General features: G+C 38.7%; 1 protein-coding gene across 1 annotated transcript in view; it reads left to right on the forward strand.

Annotated features, from left to right (window-relative positions):
* The window catches only part of ngfra (nerve growth factor receptor a (TNFR superfamily, member 16)), a 64,671-nt gene extending 57,132 nt beyond the window's left edge, over window positions 1-7,539 (forward strand). The window contains exon 6 of the mRNA XM_088331977.1: window positions 1,862-7,539. Within this exon, the coding sequence (XP_088188103.1) occupies window positions 1,862-1,914 (53 nt within the window). The 3' untranslated portion in view covers window positions 1,915-7,539. The remainder of the gene's footprint in view (window positions 1-1,861) is intronic.
* The last annotated feature ends 5,002 nt before the right edge of the window (window positions 7,540-12,541 follow it).

The raw sequence follows: 12,541 nt of genomic DNA on the forward strand, positions 1-12,541 counted from the left end.
ACGCTGGCCCAACTCATCAGTAAGGTTGAATGGATGGCAAAAATGTAAGTGTATAAGAGAAATATGTTTTCGTGTCTCCTATTTAGCAAAAGCACGCATCGATAAAAAAAAAAGCCTCTGCATTCCTCAGGCGTCTCCATGGTGCTGGCGCCAAAACGTTTGTGGGAAAAGGAAGCTTTGGATTCCTATGCTTCTCTGGTTAATGAGGCCGCTTGACCACTTTTTAAAAGAGCCTTTAAGAGAAAGTTTTATCTAAAAAGGAGATGTAAGTTCAAACAAATACACAAGGAATCACCTACGGACAGTGCTTTAATATTGTAAAATGTATTGTATTCATATTTTAGAACACTTTAAAGCAGTTTGAAAACTGCAGTCATAGCAAGGGAATAACATGTCGTACATGTACACATTATTTAAAAAAAATCTCTACAAATATGAGAGTGTAGGAAGTTAATGTTCAATGTATGGCATAGCTATACACAAGTGTGGTCAGATTACCTGATTTGAAATGACAATTGTAGATAGATAGATAGATAGATAGATAGATACTTTGTTCATCCCCGAAGGGAAATTCACATTTCCAGCAGCATCCCTGAGCTGAGAACAATCAGAAGTGTAAAAAACAAAATCACTTTCAAAACGACGATTTTGCAAAAAAAGAAAACAAAATCAATCAATCTTTTAACACCATTTAATAATGAGGCAAAATTACATTACATTTAACAACAAATCCTGCCGGTTTCTCCACAATTTTACCTCTAACGGATAATGTCGTAGAGTTCTAGTGATGTGTACACACTCACAATGGCAATAAAAAGAAGTTGCCATTAAAATCCCAATTTTACTTGCTCCTTTTTTTACAGATTGGAAAAAAAACCTTTCCTTTGCATGGTGTTTTCATACTGAGGGGTATGTCTTTCCAGCTATTAGTGTCAGGAACCAGAAACGGAGACAGGACCCAATTGCCTTTGTTTCTCTTAGTTTTATTTAGAAAGACGCAAAGGGTACCAGACCCACGATCCGGTGATCGTCGGTCGCGGGGAGCAGATCGCTCAGAACGCGGAAGTGGCACTTCTGTGGCGAGCGATGGCGATGTCGAAGGCGGGGAAAATAGGTCGGTTTCTGGGACGGAGGAGCAGAGACGTCTTTTCATTTTACGTAACATGGGCCTTACTTAGAGCAACCATACGACAGCCAAAAACAGGAGGGAGTAAGAGTCGGAGCGCTGGCCTAGCAAGAGCTGAGGGTCCCAGACAGACAGGTGCCTCACATCAGTGATCATGACAATTAGTCTCCCTGTGTGGAGTTTGCATGTTCTCCGTGTGCCTGTGTGCGTTTTGTTCCCCGGGAACTCTTGTTTCCCCTTGTTTCCAGTACCAGAAAAATATCACTGCGATTCATGATTGTCTACAATTAGAATGTTGGATGATTGACTGGTAACCCTAATGAGGATTTGCTTTTTGTAAATAAATGAATGAATGTTTATCGTTAGAAGATAGAACACTCATCAAGTAGATGTCAATTTACTGTAAATATTTGAATAGGGTTCTCCATTAGTACAATGTTAGTGATAATGATTTACAATTAATTGTATGTTTTTTATTCAAAGGTACAGTGGATACAATTATTTAGTTAGCCTTACAGTCAAAACAAAATGGAATGTCATTAAGCGCCTTAAAAAGACTTGGAGATGGCTGAATAACAGTTCCTTTTCTAGAAACTTGTGTCTAATCAATATGTTTGTTTTACTTTTCAAAACAAACAAGATTCGAAGACACAAATACATTTGAATTAATCAGCTAGCTTCAGGGAAGATTTTGTCATATCAAGTCTGACATTTCCTTCTATCTTTTCCTTCCAGTGGTACGGGTGGACGGTGGTTCTGAGTCCATCACATCTCCTTCTGAAGCATGAAGGAAAAAGGGGGAAGAAGAGAAAATGGTCACCTATATTGGATCTTCTTCATTAAAGACAACAGCAGGGGTCAATGTGGACTTGGAATTAGTCCCCAAGACTTGTCATAGATGGATCTCTGCATGCTGAGTCTTTTAGAACCACGTGCCTGGACTCGTAGCCTACCAATTTATGTAGAAAAAAGTGCATCTTAGTGAATACTCCACAAGCTGATTTTCCTGACTCATTCTATTTTTTGTGCCCACTCTACAAGAAATTTGCCTTGAAAACCCACCAGGTGCCTGGAAGGTCCAAAACACGCACCTTCTTTTAGGATCTCAGACTCACGTTGGTCTTGCTTATAGTTTTTTACTGGAGTGGGGACAAACTACGCTGTTGAAGTTTAAAGAATGTTTAATTTGATTTTGCCGACGCATTGAGCGTGTGATTTGATTAAACCTGAGCTAAGACGCTGATCACAGTTTTTACAGCTATAAAACATGTAGCTAACCCTACTTCATCTGAATTCTTCTTGAATTCCTATGGAATTTGCTTTTCTATTGCTAAAAATCCTACAATGGACTAACTCCCAAACGGGTCGGAAAATTTACCTCCAGTGTTCCACTACAAATCACAGCTTCAGACTTCAACTTTCAAACATCCCGTAGTGATGCATCTGGTTTTAAAACAAAAGCAGACTAGACAAAAAAAAGACCATCTTTCCACTGCATTGTGTTTATCACAAAGAGTGGTGACAAGGCTGAAAACTGCTCTCGGATTAAACATACAATATCCAGGGCCGGTATTATGCTTTTCCCTGTTGCAATTTGCCTCCACTTTTGCAAGAAAAATCTTTATAAAGACCTGCAAAGCAGGTTCAACCTCGTTCAAGATGAGTCACTGAATGATTGACAAGCAAAATGTGGACTTCTATTTGGGGCCGTCATCATTGAGAGCGAGGTGCATTAGTTAAATGTGGTGGGCAGCTAGCAATTACTGCTCAAGTGTGACATACTTCACCCACTCATAAGGTTTCTGCTGGTTTGTGTGTCTTATCCACACCGGCAGCTGCTGACATTTACTGTATGGATGCACTGATATGAAAGCGCTTCACTTCACAGGCAACCTTTTATCACTTTAATGTCAACCCCCTTCAGTGACATATATAAATACCTTTTAAAGATCAAAGACTAATACTTTGCCATAACAGCAATACAAATGACTTTTTTTTAAGTGCAGTCTATCTTTCTAGGTGTCTTCTTACCATTACTAACAGGCCAGTAACAATCAACAGTGGAAAAAGCTGTCCTGAGTTGCGTCGTAATTGGTTATCCGGTGACCCAGGCGATTAAGGGACTGTTGAACTGTAAACAGTCTAGCATGGTGTTTTACTTAATGAAAGTTCAGGAATGAACACCAGTTCCAATTTGCAACGATAAATTTAGAGTTAAGGTATGGGTGAAGTTGGCTCAAATAAGTTTTTTTTTTCCCAAAAACCTGCTTTTGAAAACGTTCCTCTGTTCTCAAATATTGTATCTTAAAACATCTTAAAAGAAAATATCATTTAAGGAAAAATTAAAAAAACATTAAGAATAAATTTAAAACAATCAATTAATCAGTAATAAATGAATCCATAATCTGAGTGGACTGAACTTAAAGGGACACTGTGTACTATTTATTGCCCTTTAGTGGTAAAATAAAAACACTCAGAACAAAAACAAAAATTTGAATATAAAATAAGACGCAAAAGTACATGAATTATCGTATAGATGTGCATTTATATACTTGCTTGTAGTTTGAGCAGTTATAATTCATTTTACGTAACATGGGCCTTACTTAGAGCAAGCGGACATCATTGTCCATCATCATGTTGCTACATATTCCCATAAACAAAAACATTGAAAAATATAGTGTGAAATCAATTTGAAAAAAAAAATTCCTTTATGGTCATTTTAATCTCTGTAGTTTCTATTTTTCCTTGTGCTTTTTGCACTTGTTTTCGGTTGCAGAAAAAAATCTAGTGGTCAAATGATACACACTATAGGTAAGATCAGGACTAAAAAATCCATCCCGACGCGACCAGGCCTGCGGGGATTAAAGCCCGACCCAGCCTGAGCCGACAAATTAACTTGATTTGACGGAACGAGCCCGAAGCAAACCCGATTTTTTTAGATTTTTATCTGTGAGGACTCAGGGGATGGAAGAAAGGGAGATTATGTCCAACTTATTCCAAGCCTAAAATCTTACCCCAATACAAATCTTTTATATTAAGTTAGGGGCCGTAAACTATCATTTTGGGAGGCAAAATTTGCCGGCGGGCCTTGAGTTTGAGAGCCCTGCTCTGCAGTTTTAATTATTCCGATTTTATTGTTTCCAATTACAAAACAGCCAACTAAACATTGTAGGCCTAATTCCAAGTATGCAATTTTATCTAACAAAAGTGTACTTAACTGAAGCTCAGCAAAGACATTAGCTCAACCCCTCAAATAATCTGTATTTGAACATATAACGCACAAATGAACCACACATTCAAACAGAAAAAAAACAATACTTACAACCTAATATAAACGTTGCTTTATGAATAAACTTAGCTCATTTGAAGACCTCATCCGCTGCATTTGCAGCAAAACAAGACACTACTATGAAAGTGCACATTTTTAAAATCACATTACTGTACAGCCTAAGCAATCCTTTTCAAAACCTGCAATCGAGGAAGTTCATAATGGTCTAAATGGTGGCTAGCCATATCTAGCCTAATGGAGAGACTGAACCCCTAGGAAGCGTGAGCTATTTAATTGGATACTCCCGTTCTGTACAATGAACCATCTGCTCCTTTTTTTTTAAACGGGGCTTGTGGTTCATGCATGGCTGTGGTCAAGCTTACAAACGGCGGCTATGGACTCTCACTCTCTCTCGCACACGGCGAGGATATGAATCACACTCCTGTCAAGAAGCTGCGCTGGCGTGACTCACCCTCATCCCATTGTGCAGAATTCAAGTAGAATCTGTAACAGCGTTGAATGAAGAGACCAGCATAAAAATGTGAACCCCCTTCCAAATGGCAGCTGTAGGAAATGACATCGTTCTGGAAGATGCCTTTATCTTCGAATAATCCTTCCTCGTCTGACAGTACAAAAGATAATTGCCACAATGTTCCAGCTACATTTGAGTTATTACCGCAAGGGAAAAAAACATCAATTCAAATGACACTATAAGTTAGAAAGGACATTTTTAACAATGCTCCTTAGGGGTGGGCGATACTAATCATTTTAGTACGGGTCCTATCCAAGTAAATACCGATTCGATTCTTTTAGGTGGAAATGTCATGATCATTAAATAATTGAACCCTCCACCTTGGGTTAGTTTCTTTATACGATAAACTCACCACAACATTTAAGCACTAAAATGTTTCATTTTTTGTATCAAATACCTACAATTAAAACTTGAACATAATGAAAACATTGACATATTTCTATTACAATTTGTTCAAAACAAAAGCCAAGAGGCTCAATTAAAAAGCCGCAAAGTCATGAAAATACAAATATGAAAATGTAAACAAAGTCAGAATAGAAAAATAGTGTAAAAAACAGACCTTAAAAAGTATAATTTTTACTACAATTACTCTTACAGAGCAAAAGTCAAGGGAGACAAATAAAGCAATGTATCAAACAAGCGCTTTCGGGCTTGTTGCCATAGTGACAAATTGCATACAGGTTTTTGTTCAGGAACAGTAACACGTCTACCTTTTTAGTTGCAGATTGTTTCTCTCTGTAGGCTGAACTTTATTCACTTCACATAAATTTGCTACAGTCGGGAACCCCTTTACCAAATCTGGCATGGTCCTTTTCTGTTGTTGTATAAAAAGTTCACACCGCCTTGCGCTTCCTGTTTGCGTCTGTCATATAAAGCATCTGATATAGAAGGGTGGCTTTGAGAAAATTGCTGGAGGAGTGGAGTATAGCTCCCAGGCCAATAGTATTGATCCAATCCAAGTACTTGCTTACTATCGATGATATTGATATTATGATCGATCCACCCACCCCTAATGATCATAACCTTTATTCATAATGTGTGGTTCTCCTTCATAGCCTACCTGCAAAATTTTGCAGCACTTAGTTAGCCAATTGTTGCTAATCCTCAATAACAAAAAACAGAAACGCAAAGTCAGATGATAATTATCTAAGAAAAAAAAACAATCTTCATTTAACAAGATCTTTAGTATTTTATTCCTTCAAATTGATTTACAATGCAGGAACTTGTGAAGTGTGAAAGTTGAAGATATCTTTGGATTGGCTAGTTTCTCCCTAAAAATCTAAAAGCATCACTCTGTCTTTGTATCAAAGGCATCAGAAAGATCTGGGAAATCTGGAAAAATATTCTTTTTACATCTGGAGCTGAATTCTGTGTGTCACAAATATCTATTAAAAATAGTTGTAAAGATGTGATGTATTTCTGCTGATAAACTGGCAGCACGATTAAACTGCAGTGGCCCTTTTACATACGAGCTACTCCAGTTAAGAGAAATTCAAGATTCAATGTGTCTTTTGAGTACAAATCTTGTCTGACACAAGAAATAAAATCCAAGTTATGAAAATTTCCAGACACTACCATTAGAGGGCTCAAGACATAACTGCCAGCATCAGCTTGTCCCACTTAGCACATTCATTTTTCTTCATACAAACCTGATCCTGCGCACATGTGTTGTGTTTTTATTTATTATCACGTTCCCTCCCTCATTCCTCTACCACCATGCATACACCTACTTCAGGAAACACTGGCTTTCTCCAAGGAATGTGCTCATAATTAACTTACACTATCATCCTAGTTATCTTATAACATTATTCTTATGTTCAATTACTATTTGAATGTGTTTTAGTGATCAGGAATATGTGGTTTATTAGAGTTAGGGTTAACCCGACTGATTTTTGGTAGACTGAGAACGGATTAATTGGTTTTCAGTTAATTCTCTTGGGAAAAAATGGTTTGAGATTCAAGGAATTCTAGATACAAGACTCCATCCAGGAACAAATTAATCTGGTATGTAGAGGGGCCATTTTATTACCTTCGAATGCAAGAAACATATTGAAAAAAAACAACCAATTTCAATATGCTAAAAATTACACAATCTTATCAGATAGACAAATTTGCCAGAAATATTCTCCATCCTTGAAAATCTGTCTCCTATCAAGGCAATATAAGAAAAACAAACAATACATTACTGAAACAGTTTACAATGCATTCAAATTGTGATCGTTTGGTCATTGCTTCTTTACATGTAAATGTTTTCCTGTTCAATTCTTTTCGGAGCACTTCTTAGACTATTATGTTCAGAGTCGCACCGCAGTGCCTGCGAGCTTTGTCATTTTTTGGGGGTTGTTTGTTTTTCTCTTTTTGCTTAATGTGGATTGTGTTTACATGGCTGGGAGGAAATAGAATACGTCATGTGACTCTTCACTGTGATAGCCTCTCATAGCTCAGTATTAATATGATGATAATGACCACAAAGGGATATGTGCCACTGTATTGACACACTAATAGTGTAAAACGCTTTGTGTAAATGTGAATTTCTTAGAGTTGTTATAATAAAATGTATAAAGTGTGTTCATGAAGTGATCTAGAATAAATAAAAAATAGGTTCTTGCATAATCACAGCGCTGTGTTTTTGTTGAAATAAACAAGTTAAACAGCAATGTAATCAAAAAACAATATTAGCGCTTAAACCAGTCTCGCCTTTTTGAACAAATTCCCATAACCTTTGAGAGAGTTCGATGGGCAGGACCGCAGCTCAAATGACAAACATGTGTTTAGAGCCCCAACATATTGGGAACTAACTACCCTCTTCATGTGCGGTGGCAAAAGTTGCACAATTTAATATTTAACCACAAATTGCACCTCAAAAATCCAGCAAAACCACAACATTTGAATATTTTCGTCAGATTCAAATGATTACATTACACTGACTTACTTGAGTCTGCAAATAATGGTTTTCATGCAATCAGTGGGAATGGCGATACTATGGAATTTGGTTTTGATCTCATTCAAGTAAATGCAGGGTAGGATAGATCAATACAGATGCAATACAGATAGTTTTGTTCGGAAATGTCATGAAGATGAATGAAAATTGACTTGAGTTGTAATGTGTGTATCATCTTCCAGCCTTATTAACATTATTATAATGATATCTAGATGGGAAGGCAATGTCAATCCAAAGACAAATACATTTTCTTTATCAACATGTTTTGACTTGATCATGTCTCACATTTATTGAAGACAGATACGATTTACTTTTTTTCAAAGCAGTTCCATCTTTGCTGATGTAACCAAAACCAATGTGCAGACACGTGGGCGAAGCTTGTGTCCATCTGGGGGACGCTAAAGCAAATGGTTTCAATCAGAATGATCAAGCAGAGAAGCAAGATGTCCTTCATCACCCTTAGTCAGCATAATCCACTTCCACACAAAATGTATTCATTTTCCCGTAGTAAAAGAACAAACCGGCTTGCAGATGTTTGGCTTGGTCCGACCCAAAGTGGACTTGAGACCTCACCACGAAACATGTGTTTTAGTCCATACATTCGAACACACTGTAAGCAGTATTGTGTCGTTTAAGTCAATTTATTACTTGATTTACGTGATTACCAATATTTCAGTCAATTTTAGCAGAAACAGCAGGGAGAAAAAGCTTGTATTTCAGATACAGTGTACAAGTATTATCTCCCCAAGATCTAATATTGCCATATTTCTGGCTTAAAACTGATAGATAATAAACTCAAACTATTTTCTTGGAATATGTGAGACACAAGCGTGAAAAGGAACCGAATATATTCAACATTTTGTATTGTGTTAACAAATAAAAAATTGAAAAGTAGGCCTTGCAAAAATATTAGACGCTTTTCAGTTAATACCTTGCACAACATCCTTTTGTCTGTCAGCTTATTTTCATTGCCTCTCCCTGGTTTTACTGCTTCTAGATTCATGCTTTCATATTTAAGTTGGAAATACAGAATGGTGGTGTTCCTGCCGGGGGCTTATGCCTGATGCGCCTCCTCCAGCGCCTTTGGAAAGCTAGTGTACCCTGAACACTTGGCCCTGGCTGGGTCATCAGCTGGGGAGCACCGGTGTTGATGTTTCGTTTCTTTAACCCGTGCAAATCTTCCAGTGGCGGGACGATGGCTGGCAAGTCTCCCTGCAAACCCATCTGATACCCTAAATGTTGCTCAGAGGCCCCAAGCTCCTATCTTTCTTGCGCAGCCACAGCCAGAAGCTGACTTTTTCTGCCTCTTCTGACAGCTCCTTTGTTTCTCTCCAGTTGCCAGCTTCTAAGCATCCAAGGTCTCTGAGCAGGCAGGAGAGGTTGACGAGCCCACAAAACCCCTGCACCTCACCTGAACTGGGCATACTGTCTTCTTCCAGTCCTCCTCCCTGCTCTTGGCTTCCAGGTTTTCATAATACGCCTGTTTCCTCTCATATGCTGCCTCTATTCCTGCCTCCCAAGGGACAGTGAGCTTCACCAGGAGAATCGCCTTGCTGGCTACAGCATTTAACTAACCAATCCATTACTTTTTGCTAGGCTCAGAATTTTTTCCGAACGCCTTCAGGATGACATTTGCAGGCTCTGGCCCATACAATCAGTCTTGGAAAGAGAAGTTGGTGTAGCCAATCAGATTTTGAGTTGGGGTCTGAAACGACGCAAGCGAGTTATGAGCCACGTCACCAGTTTCACAAACTGTGACTGGCTTATTGGCGGTAATCCAGCAAAGTGTTAGTGCCAACAGTCGATAAACAAGGAAATAATATAGTTGTGATGATTCAGTTCCAAAATGTTTGAAACAACTCCAAAGTGAACAAGCGTTACGCAAGCAGGAAAATGTTTTGTTGACACTTTCAGGCTAGAGATAAGTTTTTATGCTGAACACAATTCAGACCTGACACTGATTTTAGCCTGTCGGGACTAAAATGTCAATCCGTCAATCATGTTCTGGTCAGGCCAAGCTTCCGTCTTGATTCAGTCTTTTTAAACATAAATTTCATTATAAAAAAACAGGTCTAGGGGGCCATTAGAGTAAAAAAAAAACTTGCACCTAAAGAAGAGTATCTGCTCTGTAGGGAAACAGCTGTTGAATATTTGCTGGTAGGTGGTGCTTACTTGCTTTGTATACTAATAATAAGGATTTGATTTTTATTATATATATGTAACATGTTGGATTTTAAACAGCATGTTTATAGAGTACATTGTGTTTCTTTACTAAAAAATAACAAGGAAACATGGCTGTTTTTTGTGTTCCAAAAATAATGTTTAAGATTTACAGATGCCTTGACCGCCAGGGTTGTCAGAGCCCCACTACCTGTGGTGTGTTTTGGGCAAGTTCAGCCTGGTGGTCCACATCCCTCTCCGGGCCAGTTTTTTTGGTGTAGGGGTTTGCTTCCCCAAATGAAACTGACGGACTAGTTTCCATGGTTACCAAGCACAGTAGGAGCTTTCTGATGTGACTCTGATCAAACACCTTCATCAACTTGTAGCCGTTGTTTCCCAGTGGAAACATCCAACTCTTCAGAGATGATCTGGACCTATGCATTGATAGGCGGCGGCATTTGACAATACTGATCCTAATTAAATCGTTGCGAAACAACGATTTTGTTCCTTAATTGTGAATTTCATAACATACAATACACATTGCATCACCTGTGGCTTTCATAAAAAGCAATATTATATTTTCAATGTTAAATATGCGCCTTATTGAATAGTCCATGTCAAGAAAATACAAATGTAAATTTTACCTGCACGATTCCTAATTTACAAATGTATTTTCAATGGTATATTTAAATACAGTAGACAATGTGTAATGCTTTGCCATTAGATGTAATTGTACTGTGTGGTGCTAACCGAAATCGAGTGCTACAAACAAGGAATGATTCAAACGACGGAGGCTCAGTGACCAAATTGCACCGTATTATAATTTGATTTATTTTCATGTTTTTCGCCCAGCTTTGCGCACGCTTTTTTGTTTTTGGTGGTACCCGTAGCAGCAAGATGGTGGACAAAGATGTCAGCTCCCTCTGAGTGATCGAACAATTATACCATCATGTTAAAAAGAAAATCGAATTTTTGGACTGAGGAGTATTTAAGAAATGCATAGTTATATGATAGTTCATGTATTTTTGTTTGTTATTACACTCAATATATCTTTTTAAATGAATCAGTTTTTTTTTACCATTAGGAGGCACTAAATAATACACACTGTTCCTTCAACGTAAAAATAAAGTCATTGTAACCATGCGATGACAAAAAAATGCTCCAATCCCTTCTTTTCATAATGCAGTCTCACCAAGGTTTTATAAAGCAAGATATGATTCATTACCAGCTGATCATATTGCATTTGCGAAAATATTGACACATCACCAGTCCAGAGTTTTTCACAAGACCTGAAACGAGTTCTCAAATGAAGAAAAAGGCACAAGGGCATCCCGCTGTATGAAGCACTGTCACACTTGAAGCGTGCACTACAACAACAATCACACATGCTTTCATTTAGAGCGCTGACCTCCCTGTGCACCGATACACAGAAAATGACTTATTTTTTGGAAAACACGAGCCGCTTGAATCCCAAAGTATTCCCACCTTTGGACAATCCTTTCAGCAGCTGTGTGAAGAGAACCCAGAGAGAGAACCTAACTATGAAATATCAGACAACATAGCCAAACGCCCTGGGGAAGAAACCATTTTTGAGCCTGTTAGTCTTAGTTAAAGGGACCTGTAGCGCCTACCTGGGGGCAACAAGTCAAAGAGGTAGTGGCTGGTGTTAGCAGAGACCTTTTTAATGTTGATGGCTCTGGTGTGGTATCACAAACAGGCATTATCCTCCAAACTGGGCAGAGCGCAACCAATGATTTTCCGGTCAGTGTTTTATCTTTCACACAATATTTTGGTGGCAGCACGGCGGCGCAGTGGTTAGCGCATGTGCGGCACAGTTCTGAGGTCGTGGGCTCCCGGCCTGACTGTGCGGAGTTTGTATGTTCTCCCCGTGGGTTTCCTCCGGGCACTCCGGTTTCCTCCCACATTTCAGGTGGATTGGCCGGTCCGAATTGTCCCTAGGTGTGAATGAGCGAGTGAGTTGTCTGTCCCTGTGTGCCCTGCGATTGGCTGGCAACCAGTTCAGGGTGTCCCCTGTCCACTGCCCGATGATTGCTGGGATGGGCTCCAGCACCCCCGCGACCCTACTGAGGATAAGCGGCGCAGCCAATGAGATGAGATGAGATGAGACAATATTTTGGTGCAAGCACCTCTGATTTTATACTTTTTTTAAATACATTTTAAAAAATGTGTCTTCTATAATTTAAGATACAATTTTAAAGTTATAAATGCATCTACTGTTATTTTGGGCCATAAACTCAAAGTCAATTCTTCTTTGAAAACAACAATAAACAACGCCAGTTGTTCTACAATTCATCTGGATTTAAACTGGAAAATGTATCATAGAAGCGCGTACGCAACACCATGGAGAGCCCAAGTTTAACTTACAGAGTATCATGAGACGGGATGCTTCTTCCACTTGCTCTATGAACTTCCTTCCTTCACTCTCTAGTGCTTTCACTGATTTATTTCCAACAATTAAACAATTATCATCTGGCAATGGAAAATGTCCAAACC

The sequence above is a fragment of the Urocampus carinirostris genome, chromosome 1 (genome assembly GCF_059441175.1).
Source record: "Urocampus carinirostris isolate Australia breed hairy pipefish chromosome 1, RoL_Ucar_1.0, whole genome shotgun sequence".
Lineage (NCBI taxonomy): Eukaryota > Metazoa > Chordata > Actinopteri > Syngnathiformes > Syngnathidae > Urocampus > Urocampus carinirostris.